The following is a 20123-nucleotide window of genomic DNA, read 5'->3' as shown; positions in this document are numbered from 1 at the left end:
GGTCGTACACAGCAAAAGGGAAAAACGTGCGTCATTTGGGGCTTGGAACGCATTGTACTGGCCAAGACGGACTGTCCACCGAGGTATTCGACTAGGAAACAGTGAAACGAGTACAGCGCAAACGCTTCGTATAAATCGCGCACGGTTTCAAAGAGCAGCTTCGACTCGTTAAACACGAGCGCCATGTACGACGTCAAGGCGTAGATTGGAACCATCATTAGAATGCGAATGACATGCTTGCGAATGCCCGCGGACGGATTGTACAATAAATGCGTCCAAATAAGCCAACCAGACAGTATGATCGCTAGCAGCGTGAAAGCCCCCGAGATCGCGTACGCTAACGTCTGGAGTTGCATCGCGGTACGACAATACTTTGAAAGCGAGAATTTTGTCACCGTAACCCAATATATTGCTATAGTCTTGCCTTGTAACCTCGTACCCCCCCCCGTTTCATGTAAGAAACATTTCTAAGCTCCACGGGGTACGGTATCACTAAAATCGACAGGAATGGCGGTGAGGGTGAAGCAAGAGGTCAAGTCCGAGGTTCCAACCGATGCAAGTGCATTGAGCACCCCGCACTTGGACGCATCCATGTTCTATCGTCGTCTCGATCGTCTCTACAGCGTGTGGAAGGTAACTCGCGCTTTTTCCTGCTGCCCCACTTTGCCTCCGTACCCCACCCATGGCTCTCACAACTGTACCCATTTGTTCTGTCGTGTGTACCCTAGGAACACAAACACGAAGCAACGTGGAACCAAGTTGACTCATTTAGTGTACTCTCGGGTCGAGCTCAGCAGGAAGAATCCGGGTACCGCAAGTCAGCAGTCTTACAGATCTTTTTGCTAGGTTTTCTGGAATTTCCTGAAACGCTGCTTGTGTTTACACCCGCGACACTCTTTGTACTCACAAGTGGGAAGAAATATACGATGCTTGAAGCCGTAGCTCATGAAAATGCCATGTCTTCGATCCAATTAAGGCTTTTAAAACGCAATAAGGTGGATCATAACAAGGCTAATTTTAAACTCTTACTGGAAGCAATGGAAGCAAGTGGTCCAAAGACAGGAGTGTTGCGTAAAGAGAATCCAGTGGGTGAATTGGTTACGACATTTCAAAGTGCTTTAAACCACTCAACGTTGGAACAAGTGGACGTGACGCGAGGCCTTGAGACGGTCTTGATGATTAAAGAACCGCAGGAACTGGAGAATATTCGATGGGCGGGTGCGCTCTCGAGCAAAGTGTTTAAACTCAAGTTTATGGAAGACATGGAACAGATTATTGACGATGAACAGATCAGGAGTCACGAAGACATTTCCATGGCAATTGAAGAAGTATTTGATACGCCATCCAAAATTAAAGTTACGATTGATCCCGTGGATATTGAGCCGTGTTATCCCCCAATTGTCCAGTCAGGAGGGACGTATGATCTTCGACCGAGTGCTCAAAGCAATCAGGACCCGCTTACGTACGACGTGATCATTTGTTCGCTTGGTGCGAGGTACAAAGGGTACTGTTCAAACGTCGGACGGACGTTTTTTATTGATCCCACGAGTTCCATGGAAAAAGCGTACGAATTGCTTCGAGAAGCCCACGAAGTGTGTATTAAAGAGCTTCGACCTGGTCAAAGTGTTGGGAAAATCGTAGAAAAAGTTCGCAAGTTTATTCAATCAAGAAATGCGACGCTGTTTGGGAAATTGACCAAGAATCTTGGATTTGGTATTGGGTTGGAATTTCGAGAATCGTGTAATCTACTCACGACCAAGAACACGACGATTATTCAAGAAGGCATGGCATTTAACGTTGCGTTTGGGTTCAATGAGATTCCTATTCCCGAGTCCCAGCGTAAGAAGAAGAAACTGGATAGCTACGCGGTATTTCTTGCTGACACGGTCGTCGTGTTGGCAAATGAAACCAAGTGTTATACTAAAGTTCCAAAGGCGTGGGGAAAAGTACGGTATGATATTGAAGACGACACGGACGTGAAAGATGAAAAGACGGCGAGGAAGAGCAATGGGAATGTGGATACGTCGTTATCGGGTACGCGTAATCAAGTGCTACAGTCACGACTTCGGGATCAGCAGCGATTGTTGGAAGGCAAAGAAACGGATCAAGAACGTCGGGACCGTCATCAAGCCGAACTCATGCGAAAAAAACGAGAAGAAGCCATGCGACGATTAGAGGAACAGAATCATGATTTGTCGGATGATGTCAAGAAAGAAAAACGCATTAAAGCGTATGCGGGTCCTCAACAGTACCCGTCCGAGTTACGTGAGCGTCAAGTTATGGTCGATATGCGTGCCGAGACCGTTATTCTTCCAATCAATGGCGTTCCCGTGCCTTTTCACATTTCTACGATCAAGAATGTTAGTAAGTCGGAAGAAGACAAGGCAACGTACTTGCGTGTGAATTTCTTCGTACCGGGTACATCATTAGGACGTGATGTCCTCCCTGCGATGGCAAATGCAATTCTCAAGTATCCAAACAAGATGTTTATTAAAGAATTGGGATTCCGATCGTCGGATGCGCACAATTTAAACAATCAATTTCGATTGATTAAAGAACTTCAAAAGCGTGTCAAGCAACGAGAGCAACGAGAGCAAGAAGAATCGGATTTGGTGGTTCAAGAAGACTTGATTATCACGCGAGATCGTCGTGTCCCGCGTCTTATTGACTTGTCGGCTCGGCCACACTTGACAGGCCGCAAGACCCACGGCACGCTCGAAGCGCACTCGAATGGTGTTCGATTCACGACAAACAAGAACCAGAAACTCGATATTTTGTATGCCAATGTCAAGCACGCGATTTTCCAGCCGTGTGACAAGGAATTGGTCGTACTCATTCATTTTCACTTGAAAAACCACATTATGATTGGCAAGAAGAAGCAAAAGGACGTGCAGTTTTACACGGAAGTGATTGAAGGGTCTCAGACACTGGACAATCGACGGCGGTCGATTTACGACCCGGATGAATTAGACGAAGAAAATCGAGAGCGGGCTCTGCGCGAGAAGCTTAATACGACGTTTAAAGAGTTTTGTCACAAGATGGAGACCGTGTCGGAGCGTCATGGAAAGCCCGTGGTGTTTGATATTCCGTACCGGGAGCTCGGATTCATGGGCACACCGTTTAAAGAAATGGTTCTCTTGCAACCATCCGTGCACTGTCTCGTGAGTCTCACGGACATGCCATTCTTTATCATTTCGCTCGATGAAGTGGAACACGTGCACTTTGAACGCGTGATGTTTTCCTCCAAGAATTTTGACGTGGTGTTTGTTTTTAAGAATTTTGATGTCATGCCCATACGCATTAGTGCCGTGTCAATGAGCGAGCTCGAGCGAATTAAAGAGTGGCTCGATGATATTGATATTTGCTTCACCACGGGCACGGCGAATTTGAATTGGAAGAGCATCATGTCGACGATTAAAAGTGACAATCGATTCTACTTAGATACGGACGAGGACGGTGTACCGAAGCCAGCTGGATGGGAATTTTTAAAGGTGTTGTATACTTTACGTTGTGGTAAACGTGTCATAAGTTTGAAAGTTTGACATGTTCTTGTGTATATGTGTGTGTGTAGATGGAAGGATCGGACGACGAAGATGAGGATGAAGAAGAAGCGGGCGATAGCACGTATTCTGGTGCATCGGAAGAGGACGAAGAAGACAGCGACTCGAGCGATTCGGATGGCTCGGATTGGGAATCGATCGTAGATGAAGATTCCTTGTCCGAAGAAGTATCGGATGAAGAGGACGCTCCGTCGTGGGATGAGCTTGAAAAGGAGGCTCAGGCGTCCGATCGAATGCGCAATGAAAAGCGAGAGCATGAGGAAGAGGACGAAGACTACCGCCGCTCGTCCAAGACGAAGAAATCGCGTCATCGCTAAGTGCAGACATGGCTTTGTGAGTAGTGAGCTGCCTCTTTAACGCATCAATCATTTGAGAATTTTCCGTCTCTCGCGCTGATTTTCACCACCTCAATTGATTTAATTCTTAAGCGAATTGACGTGGAATCACCAACGGCGTGTTGCCAATTCTTACGGTTGCTGCAATCTTTATCTTGCTTAGCTTTGCGTAATGACACCTTTGATTTTCTTGGGCTCGTCGAGTTTGACTTCCTCTGACATCATTGTTGCATGTAGCTCGCAAGGAATAATAAATCGCCGCCCTTGGAGTCGGGCTTTGCGGCCGAATAGAGAGAGAGATGATCTAGCGTTTATCAAAAGGAAGTAGTCGTTAAAGTAGAATTTACTTCAAACAAGTATCACTTGACTTTAATGAAGGCGATGTGTATACTAGCCGGAGCTCTCGCTGCATATGTGGCCGCCAATAGAATGAAGCTGAACGTCATTTTGTCCTTTACACCGCTGGCGTATTCGTTCAAGGACACTCAAGGCGTTAACGCAGCTACGGTCATTATGGCATTCTCCGAGGAGAGGTCATTTATTAGGAAGCTCAAACACTTGCTACAAAATCACCCAAAACTTGAAAATTTGGCTTACGGCCTTATTAATAGATTGTGAAAGGAGCCGATGGCATTGCTCATCGCTCGGTGGTCGGAAGAATCTGCAGCTTAACCGAACTCAAGGTGTCTGTCGCGATGATCTAGACGACGCCACTTTCGTATCTTTGGCCACAATGTGCGAAGATTTAATACGTTGAAAATTTAGCCGAAGTGAGAATTGCTGAAATCCTTGCAGGAATGTATTGTAAATTATTCGCATTCAGAAGTTACTGACGTTTTGAAAAAGATCTCCTTAAAGAAAAATCGCATTGGTGCACGAAACGCGACAATCTTTGAAGCAAATTTTTTGAATGTGCAAGGACTTGACACGGCATTAAGACTTGGACAAGCACTCGACAATGGATTGATTACTCTTACCCCTCCCCCGTGATAGAGATTCAAACTGGCCAACAAAGTATCGCTGCGCTTCGATAACGCTTCTTCCATCCGATGAAAGATATTTCGCGTGACAACGTCTTCGGCGTTCTTTGCTGCATCCCAATTTGTCGACAAACACCAATAAGTTATTCGTCTCGTCCAGTTTTGCCGTGAGAAGATTTGTGGTTGGATTTTGATTTCTACTTATCCTGGACATAAAGACGTCCAGAGAATCTCTTTTCAGATCTTGAGCTCAACAAGGTGACAAAGTATATTTTAGACACCCGCAATTTATGCTTTGGCATGAATACATGTTGTGTGTGGCACCCTGACATTGAACTTTTCCAGGTCATTACAGAGAAAGAGAAGATTATAGAGGGTTGTTATAAGAATGACTCGTTGGCGATGCTATTTGGCTTTTCGAAAGTTGCGCACTTGACCCCGACCAACAGCTTGTTACGACTTTCCATGGTTGGCATCGCGGAAGAATGGGGTAAAATGCTGCTGCCAGAGAAATCGCACAGCTGCTTCAGCTCACTACAAAGGATCAAAACGTGTTTACCAATCCATGTCTCGGATTTCTGGAAAATTATTTGAACCACCATACGAAAGCAGTAATGGACGTTTTGAAGAAGGTCTTATCTCTAAACAGATTATTACTCATAATGCTCTCAGAGAACGCTGGTTTTGCAATATACATACCCTACATGGAGCACATGACGCCAGAGATTCGGACATCATTTTTTCCTGCAACATTTCTCTTGGTCATTTAGAAGTTTGAAAGTGTAAGTTTTTATTAGTTCGCATAGGCACTGCTTTTTTCTATATCATAAAATTGATAATCCTTGCAGGGTAGTCCGACGCATTAGACATGAGTGTGGTGGAACCATGAAAGACAAGTCCAATTAGCTTGAAGCAAGCTTATATTTCTTACCATGTCACTACGCGAAGGGGCACACCGCACCACAAGATAAATCGCGGCGGTGGGAAATAGTAGGCATTATGACATAGAAATCTTTATACAATTCACAAGTGGTGTAGCGGACGCTAAACCAACGCCTTTGACGGCTTCACAGCTTTGTGCGAGGTAGTGAATGGAACAAGACAACACATGCAGGAACTAAGCAATGCAACCAAAGACAAAAGGAACGCTAAAGCATAGTTCATGCTCGCATGCACAAGCAGATTTGCAGAAGTTCATGTTCGTTTGTAGCTGTATTTCTTACAACGTCTTCTTGGTGAAGCCTTTGCAAGACTACTTTCAAGAATGTACGAAACTTCAATTAACAACGCCATAATGCCACAGACTTGTAGAGTTACGATCATCAAATAAGTTCTAAAAGGCTTGTTAATCAATATCTAAAAAGCTAAATCCACCCACGGCACACACAACCATCCGATCGTTACTGGAGTAGCGTCAAACAAATTAGCAAAAGTTTCCGCCTCTCTGAAGCCGGAATTTCCTATATATGATCTGTGGAGACCGACTCGTTCCGTAACATGCAACATTTTCACAAAATCTTTTGAGAAGTTTCGAATGTGAAAATTCAATTCTTTTCCTTTGAACTACGAAAAAGTGTTGTCAAGGGGCGATCCGCAGTGTCGGATTCATTTTTCTCCGGCGATTCGATGCAGCCGCAGGAGCATCCGAAAGATCCAGTATAATTGGTCTCTTGCTCGTGTCTTTATTTTTTGGGTGCAAAGCCTCTTGCAGCGATTTTACAAATTTTTTGTCATTTTCACTGTTTAGCATCTGTTTCGTTCGCTCCAACGCTGATGTGAGTTGGCTCACAGTAAAAGGCTCGTCTATTGACAGCGTCATGAGCACTGCAGCCGGGCTTGCGTGATAGCGTTTTAACCACTCTACCAAGTCTGTCATATATTGTTTTCTACACAATTCGGGCGGATTCTCTGCTGAGAGCATTTTAAACAAGGTGCCGACTGGGTAAATTTCCGCAAAAACGTCTATATTGATGTTCAGTGCTCGTAGATAGACATCTAGTTTCTCGAACACGGAATTGGTAAACAGATCCATACCATCCTCCTTCAGTTCGAGAAGCTCTAATATTTGTTGCAAGAACTTCTTCTTGCCCAGTACTTCGATGACGGCATTCGCGTAGCTTTGGAATCGTTTGCTACTATCCGTGGTCATTTTAGCCATTTTTATTAAGCCAAACTTCTTGACGAGAACATCATCAGAGTACGTTGATCGGATGAATGACACTTCGGCTTTAATAGTTCCATCAAGAGATAGATTATCGCGCCACATCACAAATTCATGCCAAATGGCAAAGTTCGGGGCATCCAGAATGGAGTCCATTTCGTTGCCGATTAAAAAATCATACGTCCTCGTCTTTGAATATCCAATATACCTGCGGAAAAGCACTTGTTTTATATGCCACACGATATCTCGCGTGATAATGTCTTCAGCTTCCATCGCAAAACGAAGAATAGTATGTAGACCTTCGCGCGTGTGGCGATACTTTGATAAAGAATAAGTAAGATTACGAATTGGCTCTTTTGTACCGTTTGAAGTCATCATTCTTAAAGCTTCCACTGGCCATTTTTTGGATCTCAAACAAAATCGCACTGCCATAGTCTTCATTTCTGGTAAATGCTCTGCTTCTGTGTCCACTCCGTCTAATTTCTCCAATGATGTGTCCACTAAACTCTTCGTGTCTTTAGTAAGTAGTTTTTCCATCTTGACTAAACCTGCTTTGTTTGGTGTTCCGTCAGGTATATCTCTTAGCGCTATTTCGACTGCTTGTTTCAATTCCTCCTTGCTTGTAGCTTTCAATAGTATTTGTACTACTGCCACCTCTGCTTTGTCTGCACCGTAATACATATGCGCATACTGTGTCCAAAGAAACAGAATTGGCGTCGTCAGAACTTTCATGATCGAAAGATGGTATGATCCCACGGCTACAAAATCTTCGGACAACAGACCAACGAGCAATGCAACTGGGCGAACTCCCTGGTCTATTAATAAAAGCATTAAGCCATCTAGGTACCGAGCATTTTCGGGTTTATCAATGCCCGCCATATGCAGCAACTTCATCAAAGAACCAACCCTGCGACTTTTTGATAAGATGTCCATTGCTTTTTTATACACTTGGCTAGATGCACTTCCAGATGACTTTTGTATATATGTCGTCCAGATTGGAAGTAGTGGGTCGCTAAACAGTTCTTGATCATTCCTGCTGACCTTGAGCAGTTTGAGGACATCGTCCGCTGGCGTTTTTTGTAGCATACAGAAATCTAGCGTGGCTTTTAAAAAGTATGCGACCAAAGGATTGCTTGTATGCTCCGAGAAGCCAAAGAGAGAAGCCCAGGAGTTTCTGTCCTTGTAAAAGCTTGTGATTATATCAAATTCGGCCTTGAGCACGTTCTCATGTGAGAGCATGTTCATGTACTCATGCCAAATCAAATACTGCTGCGTCTTTAAAATATTGTAATTTATCTCGTGGAGCTCAAGTTTCAGAAATAGGTCTTCACCACGAAGCCCCTGTGCCTTCCAAAGTGTGTAAAGTTCGAGTCGTAGAATCAAGGCATGCTTTCGCCGAATTTTGTCTTCACTTTGTATTGCATCCTGTAAAACCAAGCAGAGCTTATTCAGACCAATTCTCTCAGCAGCTTTGTCCAGTGTTGCGGTTTTTATATAGGCTTCATCTAGCAGCTTCCATTTGAAAGAGTGATCATACTGTCTCAGAAATGAGATGAGAATCTCAGCAAATGATGACCTCTCCTCGGTGTTGTCACGTGGTGTAATTGGATATCCGATGGCTGTTGCCTCAAGCGGTTGCACTGAAGGTGACAAGGTCGTGTTGCTATCCATTGTTATTTCAGCGGTGGCTGCAATTTTAGCGAGGACTCCAGCCAGGATAGCGACGTCAAGGAGATGCATGGCAGGATCAGATTTGCGAATTTCTCGAAGTGGTTTAAGGAATGGAAGGCTCACAAAGCCAAAATATGTAAGTGTATCGTTACATTAAATTGACACTTAGTAATATTTGAAAGGCTTATTCATTGGTAGATATTGGCCTTTATATCTACTTGCTCCGCGGCCCAGTCAGGACTGGACGCGCGCAGAGAGAGACAAATAAGACTTCATTACATGTTTCGTTTTTAGTATATCATTAAGTTAGCAACAATATATAGAAACAGAAGAACTTAAACTAAATACAGTTCACTTTTAACCCTCTTTAAGGCTAGTGTTTTAAGGGAGTCTCTCTCGCACGTACTAGTGTACGTGGAGTGTAATGGGGCACTACGACTTGTACTGCTTCAGTACAAGCCCACTTCGCACTGCTTCAGTTGCGAGTGGTGCCTTACGTTATTTCACGTAAACTAGTACGTGCAGAGGAATACTTCTCTTTAAGGTAACTCATTTAAAGAAGGTAAAATGAAAACTGTATTAATATTTTAAGTATCTCTTCTTTCCATCTGTTAACTCTAACTTAATTATAAACTAATACTAAATACATGCAACTGATTTCTTATCTTATTTTATCTGAATCTCTCTTTTGTTTATCTCTACAGCTGATTAGTCTGCTGAATAAATAGATATAATGGTCTATACCTATTTATGGATAAGAATTCTGAACATTACTATGTAAAGTAATATCCTCCAAATATTATCTGCCCTTTAAATACTTTATTAATTTACAACCTTTAGATGTTAATTTCATGTAACGATACACCCCGTTACATCACCCCTCCCTTAAATGACAATCACTCTGATTGTAATTAGATGGAGTGGTCACTATGTGACCACTTTATTTTAAAATGATGTTGATCGGTCAGAACCATCATTTTAAATTCCATCGCATGAAGAATCAACTCATGCGGGGTGTCGATCGTTGTAACGGGCTAAAGTTGCTTTAATGTTACACAGTCCCCGTTAAGTACACTTGGTGTACTTAAGAAGATGGTCAATTACTAAATAATGGTAATTAGACCCAGCACTCGGGTGTGGTGCACATTTGTGGCCAACCCTTGTGTATGTGATGCACATGGGTGCATTCTCATTAGGAGGGATGACGGCTAGCGTCACCCGTTACGCGTGGTATCTAGAAAGATTCGCTCGCAATACATATTAATCGTTATCTATAGAGATGACATATTAATTGGTAAAAATAGGTATTTATATTGTATTCTATTAAATATAAATCAGTCTGAAAACTACTTCCTACTTGGTAAGTGCGCAGAGGAGACGGATTACCGCTCCCATGACGACACTTAACCAGAGTACTTAGTGTGTTGGGTGAGGTCGCTTACGCGCCCACCACAACTACCTCGCTGCACGCAAGAGTAGCAGTTAAACCGCTTCCTTGCTGTGCTAGGGTGTGTGTCTAAGTAGAGCGCCTCTTCTCGCTTACTATCCTGGCAAAGCGTTTCAAACATCGCCGGCCTCTTTCTTAGAGCCGCAAGTTTCACAAAATTTTGGGATGCACCCGAATCCACTAGGAGAGGTCATCACCTGGTCATAGCCATTTTCATGAGCGCTATAGACCAGCAGGCTTGAGGTCCGAAATTTCGAGACCTCAGGGACTATGCTACCTCTTTGTTCCACAACTCTGAACTTAGGGGTAAATTTTAGAGTCCGCGTCAGTAGGGCATCCCGCCCCTACTGCGCTCCTGCATTTCCCGACCCCTCAGTGGTCGATGCAGAACTCATGCGTCTCGCACGCTGGTTCTTGCCATCGCTTTTTGGGTAGGAAGTCATCTTGCTGGGCGTCTTCGCCCCAGCAGCGACCCTGGCATAGCAGCGAGCTATCATATTTCCGCGCTTGCCGCATTTAAAACAGACAACGTCTGCATTGCCCAATTCCATGGAAGTGAAATCTGACCTCTCGGCCGACGGCTTATACCAAGCTGTCGCCGAGGCACTGTGGTAGGATTGTTCCTCAACCAAAGCATTTTGGATTGCCTCATCCATCGTCGACGGCACCTTTCCAAAAAGGGCCTGTCGAGATGGGCCATGCCATAGTCCGCTCATAGACGTGGGCACCTTTATGTGCTCCGGAGTGTAGTAAAATTTCACTACGCGTTTCATTACTATTATCGATGCGCCTGTCGCTAAACGCACCGTCATCCTTGTTGGAGGAATGTCGCGCTCAACATATTTGAGCCTACAACCCTCTAGTGACTGGCGACGATTAAAGTTATTCGACGCTCTGCAGTCCACTAGGGCTCTCAGTGACAAAGCATTTGTCACTTTTAGCTTCAAGGTGATGAGGGATACCTCATCACCAGGTGCAGACACATATATTGATTGCGTGTCTGGAGCAACTTTCGTTAAGAGATTTGCAAATTTCATTTGAGGTTGCTGGATCAGAAGGGCGTTGAGACCCTACTGACCCCGAACGTTTTTTGGCGGTCCGCCTCGCTGTTGCCATTTTGCATACGTTCAAAATTACGTTCAGTACCTTTCGGTCCTGGGCGTGGGACACTACACTCTTGAGCGTAGTGTTCTAACTTTTGGCAGCGATGGCATTGCTGCAATCGCTTTTTGTTCGAAAAAAAAAGTTTTTTTTTCTTTTCGACATAAGAGAGGTTTATCGGTTCTGGACCTCCTAGCTCGTGTCGTCATGGAAGACGAAACGATGACGAACTAGCTTGAGCCTGTCTCAAGCTAAAGTCCTCCTGCTCCGCAACGAATATTGCTTTTTCAAGCGTATCCAGTTCGAAGCGGAACAGGCGAACGTGCAGAGGAAGACTCTCTTTATAACACTTGCTTTAAAGAGAATTATAAAAAAACTGTATTTAATATAATTAAGTTCCTCTGTTTCTATCTAATTAATACCAACTTAATTTTACAAACTAATAAAAAACATGTAATAAAGTCTTATCTGTCTCACTCTTTGCGCGCGCTTAGCGCTGGCTGGACCGCGGAGGAAGTAGATATAATGGTCTATATCTACCAATAGATAAGGTTTTAGAATATTACCATGTAACGTAATATTCTTCTAATATTATCAACCTTTAAGATAATATATTAATAAACAACGCTTAAGTGTTGATTTCATGTAACGATACACTCCGTCTCACACATTTCCTGGACTGTTGCTGTTGAATCTTTTTCGATTGATCGGCACAAGCGAGTTTGATTGCTGTCTCCACTGTCAAGAGATCTCCCGGGCAATGTCAAAGAAAAAAATTAGACACGCCTTTACGATATTGCTGCCGAAATTTACCTGTTGACACAGCATTCCAAGTCTTTAGTGCCGCATGCGCACTCTCCACACATGTCGTATTTACGTGACCATAATACCCCAGATTCCACAACCAGGCAGTAGCAAATCTGAAATTAAGGCATGTATAAGTAGGCAGTAAAACATCAAAGCGTCCATAACCGTACTGACCTTTCCTTGAAGCACAGCCACGTCGTGGCAAATAATGCCAGACGTGCACCGGGATCAACTGCTCCAGATCGTTGCCTTGTCTGTAGTAGTCCTGCTCAGTCGGAGCATTTATTAGTGAGTTCCACGCACGAGTAAACATTTCGAAGGCCTCGTTTGCATATGAGACCTTTTGCTTTGCAAATATGTTTTTTTATTGTTCCATCTACACAGAAGCACTTTAGTTGCAAGAAAAGTCTGTGCAAGCGCCCCCATGAGAGCGAAGTCGCTGTCTGTAACAAATACAGGTATACTATTAATATTGCACTGTTGAAGCGCATTGCGAAGTTTTTCAGTCGCCCATTGGTAGTCAACCTCTGTTTCTCAACGCAGAAAATAGTATGCCAACGTGAAAGTATGGTGTGAAGTGGTAACACCAACAACATGCAGCAATTAAATATTGTACCTGGAAGCAAAGACGCGTAAGATTTATGTCATGCACGCCTTCGATCAGCGTGGCTCTTACTAGTTTGTTTTATATGTCGCATTAAGCAGCCAAATTTTGCCCCGTCTGTAGTTGCGACAGATTAGCTTGAGAGTAAAAAAAGATGCATCAAACGCCTTTTGTCGTCGTATTGTACTTCGAAGGTGTTAGTTATTGAGCCAGCTAGCCCATCTGACAGTGTGTCGAAAAGCGTGCGCCCGGCAAGAAATTGGGCGCGTTGCTGCCGTCGGGCGTTGTGCAGATCCTGCAGTTCAGCATTGCTCAAGCGCTGCGACGTCAAGATCTACTGTAGGCGGAATTTAGCCCAGTTAAATGCAAGAGCAGACTCCTGCTCAGCTACTGTGACGGTTCTTACCTAGGGGTGGGCGGCGGGGCTAACGAATGCAGGATTGTTGGGTCCTGCGTCCACAACGCGCACCTGCCGCAACGTGCTGTCTTCAGGACCTGTGGTTCTCCTTATTACTACAAAAAAACGACAGCCAAGTCTTTAAATCTGCCGAGAAGACAGCAAATGTCTCCCGGAGATGTCGTAAGATCTATTCCTTGCCGAATTTAAGAATGGAAAGATCCACGAAATAGTCACACCAATTCCAAAAGATCTCTTGGTGGACTGTTGCTCGTCGTCCACAATGGACGAGAGCGTCCTAGAAACGGACAAAAAGAAACGTTCGCTGCTCAAGGCTGGGACCCCCTATGAGACAGTGCGTTCTTTGAGGTTCTGAAGAAACTTCGCGATGTGCTCTCAGAAGAAGTGCCGAGCCAACTACCAGCAGATAGGGGCATCGGGCTCGAAATAGACCTCGAATTTAATACCAAGTATTGTGTGACCAGGCAATGGCCGTTGCCGAAAGAACATTATATCGATGAGCAAGCAAGTCAAGGCGGGATATGTGCGAGAGAGCCAAATGCCTCACTGCAGCCCGACCTTTGTGTGCGTAAATCCACAGGTGGATGGTGCGTGATTCATGCTTACAATAAGCTTAACACGGCGACCATACCGGCTCAAACGCTAATCCCGCTGAAAGATGGTTTGTTAAACTCCATAGAAAGCGAACATTCTTTTCCGCGTTAGATTTAAAGGATGGCACCTATCCGGTACTCATGAGAGAGTCCGATGTAGCCAAAACAGCTTTATGCACCCCGAGCGGTATGTTTTAGGAGTGGAATGTGATGCCCCAAGGTTCGAAAGACGCACCAGTGACATTCAATCGAGTGGTGGCTCACGTGATGCGTCAGCACTGTGCCTACGCGCCCCATCACTTCGACAAAGTATTCGTGCATAGTAGGGCCAAGCACGGGCTGATCGCAATAGAGTCACATAAGCGTCATTAGAGCTGTAACGGGGCACTACGACTTGTACTGCTTCAGTACAAGTCCACTTCGCACTGCTTCAGTTGCGAGTGGTGGCTTACGTTACTTCACGTACACTAGTACGTACAGATGAAGACTACTCTTTAAGACAACTGGGTTAAATGAAAACTGTATTAATATAATTAATTTCCTCTTCTTTCTACCTGTTAATGCTAACTTAATTATGAACCTATGCTAAACATGCAATTGAAAACTTATCTGTCTCTATCTCTTTGCTTACGTTTACAGCTGATTAGTCTGCGGGATAAATATATATATTTGTCGACAACTATTTATGGATAAGATTTCTGAACATTACTATATAAGTAATATTCTCCTAAAATCTCTACCTTTGAGATGATATGAATTGATAACAATAATTTCTGTAAAAGTTATGCTAAAACTATATAAAGTAATATTCTCCAAATATTCTCTACCTTCTAGATAATATAATTAGTAACAATAATTTCCGTAAAAGTTATGCTAAAACTATAAAGATACATATGACATAAATCGGGACCTTTAAGTGTTAAATTCATGTAACGATACACCTTGTTACAAAGGCGCTGAGTTACAGACTTTGAAGGACGCCCAATTGTATGCAACTTGTAAAAGTGCGTCAAAGGGGTCCCTAAGATTCCTGTGATGGGCTGCATCGTAGGTACGGGATGGCCAATCCCACGACATGTGAAAGACTTGCGTCAATCCCTAGGGCTCTCTAATGACTTGAATTAGTATAGCAAAAATTATGCGGAGCGAATTAAACCCTTGTCTAACCTTCCTAACAAGGAGTTAGAATGAATTTGTTCAAAAAAGAAGTCGATGCCTTCACATCATTGAAACAATCTTGTTGAGGCACCGGTCTTGACATTGCCAGACGCGGATAAGCCCTTTTTTACCGTTGTCTGCGGTGCAAGTAAATTTGAAATCGGCACCGCGCTTATGCAAAAGGATGACGATAGCATTGGCTGTGTCATCTCTTATCAGTCCCGGCTTTAAAAAGCCGATGAATTAAATCACCTCGTGAATGACAACAGCTACTTTCATTAAAGAATGTTCTTGTCAAGTTTCGTGTGCACCTATTGGGCACCGAGTCATTTGTGATTTATACGGGTTACAGATCTTTGCGGACCGCAATAAACTCACCGCACCCCTCGCCTAGAATGGCAAGATGGCTCACATTCTTCTCTGAATTTAATTTCAAAGTTGAATACAAGCCGGGTAAGTCGAATGTATTGGCTGACGCTTTATCGCGCAAACCAGACTTCGAGGTTAGACACCAGGAAAGTGTGTCTAGTGGTAAAGCACAATTTCAGCCGTCAACGTTGGCCGCCATGAAGGCATACCACGTGACGAGCTCATTGGCCTCCGAGATAAAAGAGAGCTATAGTCAGGACGACCATTGTCGCCTGCTGTTGGATCACTTTGGTGGACGAAAGGTTTCCCTTCCGTTGCACCTGAAAGCTAAGCTGAATTGCTTTAGCTACAACGATCGCCTGTTATGACATCAGTTGTTACCTTGTGATCCCTTGATAATCTACGTGCCTCATGACACAGATCTCAAGCCGATATCCTTCACGAGCTCCATGATGCACCATCTAGTGGGCATCTGGGCCGTGAAACGACATTCTTACGAGTGTCAGAGAAATTTTGGTGGCCAAATCTATATAGATGGGTGGCCAACTATATTCGCTCTTGCGAATAGTGTCAGCGCATTAAGCCTGCACCGTCCAGCAGTGCGCCACTGAACGTGCTACCGATTCCAACCAAATGTTAAAAGTCAGTAAGCCTGGGCTTCATGTTTGGTATGCCGCCCGACCACAAGGGTCGGGTGAGGCACCGTTTTATATTTACGGACTGCGCCATCCTCGGACGTCAGTCTCGCTTGTGCGCAGCCCGAGTTTTAGTGGGGAGGGCCGAAAGAGGGACATAGTTCTGACAATATGACGATGACCGGCGAGGGTATCATCTCAACGACAGAAACTTGCCCTAGTGACCCTGCCAATTTAGCAGTGGTCAATAAACTACGTCCTATGACCGACTTCTTGGTGGTGTCATAGGCGAGTTTGATGCTAAACGCCTGAACGAGGCATAACGCTTGTTGGATGAGTGATAAGCCATCATCCAAAAAGTCCGTAACATGATGGCAAGCGGACAGGACAAGCAAAAAGAGTATGCGGACCGAAACGGTCGTAAAGGTAATGAACGCCTTAGAGTGTGTGAAAAAGTACTATTAAGTACTGCTACCCAACCTAAGAATGCAATTTCTGTACTACCTGGAGATACCACGAGGTTTTGCCGCGTTTATTAATGCCATTTACGGTGGTAGAAGAGGTTGGAGACCTAAATTATAGGCTCACCCTTCCTCCGTACTTGAAGACGCACCCCGTATTTTACGTGGGTCTCCTGAAACGCATGTTGATCCAAAAGAGAACACATATCCCCATCTGCTCAGAATCCTCTATGTCAGAACCATTTTGGATAATGGTCTGAGAGATAGACGTTGAAGTTTTACCCAACAGAGAAGCGGCTGCGCCTCTATGGGTAGCGCTCTCAATAATGGTCGCTGCGCTATCTAGCGCAGAAGACGAGACAGCATTAGTTATTGTTGCTGTTCCCATATTGTGAACAATGAGAGAAGTTTAAATGAGCAATAATGCACCATTATTCTTCCTCGTTGTCCGCATCCCTACTATGAGGTGACGGCAACGGTGTCGACTCATTGTAGTCGACAATGAGCGACGGATCAACATCCTCACTGTTAAAGTGGGATGGATCCTTCAGCCCTGTTAACGCGACAGCCGCAGTGGCTGTCTGCGTTCCGACTAAGGCATTAGACGCGGCCGGCGAATTAACGCGGCGCGTGCGCTTAGTGCGAGGTTGAGTGGGCGTCTTCGCAGACGACCCACCGACGTGGACCCTTTTAGGTGGCATCTTGGGCACCGTATATGGAAACACGTGCGCTAGAGTGATCGAGTGAACTAGCTGCGCGTAAAGCTGCTCGCAGTTCCTCTCTTCTCTTTGACGAATTTCAAAATGTAAATTCCTTTTTAAAGAGGGGTTGGTGTAACGGTCTAAAGTTGCCCTAATGTTACACAGTCCTTGTTAAGTACATTTTGTGTACTAAGGGGATGGCCAATTACTTAAATAAAGTAATTAGACCCACCACTTGGGTTTGGTTCATACTGTGACCCACCCTTGTGTATGTGATGCACATAGGTGCATTCGCATTAGGAGGGATGACGGCTAGCGTCATCCGTTACGTGTAGCATCAAGAAAGATACGCTCGCAATACATATTATTTTTTATTAACAGAGATGACATTCTAGGGTTGGCTTGAAAAAGTTATGCATATTTAATGCGATTAAACATAAATCGGTCTAAAACTATTTCCTATGATGAGTGTGCACGAGAAGCCGGGTTGCCGCTCCCGTGACGACACTTAACTAAAGTTACTAAGACGTGCCCGCCTACATTGGTGGTACCCAAATATCACCTGTATATGGGTAGTAAATGGACAACTTAAGAAGCCAGATACTAGCACAAAAGTGGAATTTAACCTTTAGTGACAAGTGTGAGATGAAGTACCTGCGCAGACTGAAGAGAGTATTTCAATATCTAGCTGATCTTAAGAAACATAGCATTTACGGCAATGCGTGAAAGTTATCAGAAGCGGCAAAGTAGGGCCGGGAAATATAGAATTATTAGAATCGCTAGGGTCAAAAGCTCTTTCGTACACATGTCCTGTCAATGCTTCACTGATGCGTTGCATAGCAGTCAAGTCACTGAAAAGGTCGTATTGAGACCAGAAGTTGTTAAAGGCGAGCAAAATAGCTATTCTGCAATGTTCGCATATGTTCTGTCGGATGAACGCCATTGGTAATTGCCAGCCGCCGATCATACATTTGAAGATAACAAATGATGTCTTCTACTCACTTCTCAAGAATCACGAGAATAATGTATCGGCAGCAGCTATTGAAATGGGCCCAGACCGTGGAATTTGACATTCAGATCGATCACATGCCCTAAAAGAGCCCCTCACATTACTGTTAAAATCCATTGTTATTCCTCGGATAGATAAAAAAAAATTATGCAACCCGATTTAGGTCATGTTTGCAGACTGAACTTATTTAAATGCAATCGCTCTCAATTAGTTTCTATTTGCAATCAAGAACATAGTTTTGACCTAGTTTCTCGAATGTTTTTTGTCGAATTTTTAGCGCTTCATATCGAGAAAGGTAAATTATTATTGTTTTCAGCAAAAAAAAATGGCGACGGAAAAAATATCAGAGCTTGAATGGGAGCAGCGTCACACGCAGGCGCTGCGGGAAACAGCAGAATCTCTTCAAGCTGGAAGAGCTACAGCGCAATTGCTGAGCATGCAGGCTGAGCAGCTTGGTCGAAGTGAGCGTATAGTGGATGAGACTCACGCAACCGTGGCCTTAGCCAGCCGCGTGCTTCGCGGAATGACATGGTCGGGCTGGATATATAACAAGGTTTTAGCAGCGCCTCAGCTCTCAACGTGTAAAGAGTTAGATGAAGTATAGTGCATTTAAGGGAACTGAAAAAATCGAATTTCTAATCAGATTCACGTATATCTCCGGATAGATTGCAATGGGATTTATATGCCCCGAGTGTAAAATCAAGTTTCTCTCCGCTGATCAACTCGAAGCACACTATACGAAAACTCATTCAAGCTTTGCAAGTATCAAGCGTGAATCGGATCGATTAGTTGCTCAGCAGTCAAGATCTAGCCAAGAAACGCAGCAGAGTACAACCCATACACGAGACATCCATGCCACATTTCTTAGCGACTTAGCGCCACAACTAGCCGAGTTAAAAGACCAATCATTGGCTTTAAGCGATGCATTGGATCTACATCATATGGGGCTGGATCGGCTGGATACAAAAGTTGGGCAAGTTCACCACGACATGAAACAAGTGGAACGTCAGGCTCACAAAATCATGGGGCGTACAATTCCTGCCGTTTTTCGATTTCGTTGTGCCATTCAAGAAGCCAAGATGGACAAGTTTCTTTGTACTAAAAATGGCGATGCAGTATTGAGGTATGTCAAACTTTTGTTTCAATTAGTGCTATAAATGGTTCATTCGAGTGACGTGACGAAGATGGCTTCAAGTGCTGATGTTGTTGTAGATGGCTGCACTTTTCGTGCGTACACATTGGGCGATGATAGTGACGTGTGGGGCTTTCAATGTGAGAAAACAAGTCGCTTCGTAGGGATCAACCGATACGGAAACTTAAAAGTACAAGGTGTCGAGTTTCATTCGTACGAGCAATTTCTCGTCGAGGCCAAGTCAACGACAACCATTTTTTGCTTGTCCAGCTACTTTGGACTTGGTGGGTGGATTGCGATGAAAGATCTTGGGACGACGAGCAAGCTTACGATAATTCGAGGCACACCCGAGAATAAAGCTTTTGCGGCTCAGTTTCGAATTGTGCCAGTGTGAATGAACTAGCGACAGAACGTAATTTAATAGATTTATGTATTGTTCGACATTCTACCAAGCGATATAATGGGATTAGCCTCGTCTTGTTTTCTGACGTTATTGCCATTTTCAGTGTGCTGGTTTGACCGAGCTAGCAGCAATTGCTACATGACTGGTCTCCCTTCGCGCTTTTTGGAGTCCGTTAGTTTGTATTACATTGACGAATTCGTTTTGGTCTCAAAGCCACAGCACTTGTAGCCTACTAGTCAACGATCATGCAATCTTCAACTATTTTTTTCCTAAGCATTTTCTTGATTTCTTCCGGAAGCATCAATCGCGGCCGACTTCGCATTCCTTGATATCAACTTGTTGCTGCATGCCATCAACGCTTGGTGTTAGGGACAGAGTGTATTGAACTATCGATGTCTCTTTTTGCTTTCAAGTATTATTTAGACCGTAAAGATATCTTGCCTCTGCTGAAAAAGTTGAAATTTCATTAACATCTCGTCGCCACTACTAGTAAGTGGTATACTGTCCACAACTGACGTAAATTCGCTGTTATTGCCACTTTTCAAGTTCGGACGGTCCTTTTCGCCAACACGCTCGCT

General features: G+C 44.1%; 3 protein-coding genes across 3 annotated transcripts; 2 read left to right on the top strand and 1 right to left on the bottom strand.

The window, feature by feature from the left end:
* Window positions 1–477: 477 nt before the first annotated feature.
* CCR75_006379 (uncharacterized protein) lies at window positions 478–4186 on the top strand (the record flags this gene model as incomplete). Its single annotated transcript, XM_067964449.1, has 4 exons — window positions 478–633; window positions 729–1592; window positions 2358–3491; window positions 4133–4186. Exons 1-4 carry the CDS (start codon window positions 508–510, stop codon window positions 4184–4186), a joined length of 2178 nt encoding a protein of 725 aa, XP_067819573.1. The 5' UTR covers window positions 478–507.
* A 2268-nt stretch (window positions 4187–6454) lies between these two features.
* Window positions 6455–8707, bottom strand: CCR75_006378 (uncharacterized protein; the record flags this gene model as incomplete). The annotated part of the gene is made up of 1 exon (XM_067964448.1): window positions 6455–8707. One exon carries the CDS (start codon window positions 8705–8707, stop codon window positions 6455–6457), a length of 2253 nt encoding a protein of 750 aa, XP_067819574.1.
* Window positions 8708–18318: 9611 nt separating this feature from the next.
* CCR75_006377 (uncharacterized protein) lies at window positions 18319–19536 on the top strand (the record flags this gene model as incomplete). Its single annotated transcript, XM_067964447.1, has 3 exons — window positions 18319–18608; window positions 18676–19133; window positions 19182–19536. Exons 1-3 carry the CDS (start codon window positions 18336–18338, stop codon window positions 19534–19536), a joined length of 1086 nt encoding a protein of 361 aa, XP_067819579.1. The 5' UTR covers window positions 18319–18335.
* Between the last annotated feature and the right edge of the window lie 587 nt (window positions 19537–20123).

Source organism: Bremia lactucae, linkage group LG9, assembly GCF_004359215.1.
Source record: "Bremia lactucae strain SF5 linkage group LG9, whole genome shotgun sequence".
NCBI classification, from domain to species: Eukaryota; Oomycota; class Peronosporomycetes; order Peronosporales; family Peronosporaceae; genus Bremia; species Bremia lactucae.
The sequence above is the reverse complement of the archived record's forward strand: the minus strand, read 5'-3'. Positions and strand labels throughout refer to the sequence as shown.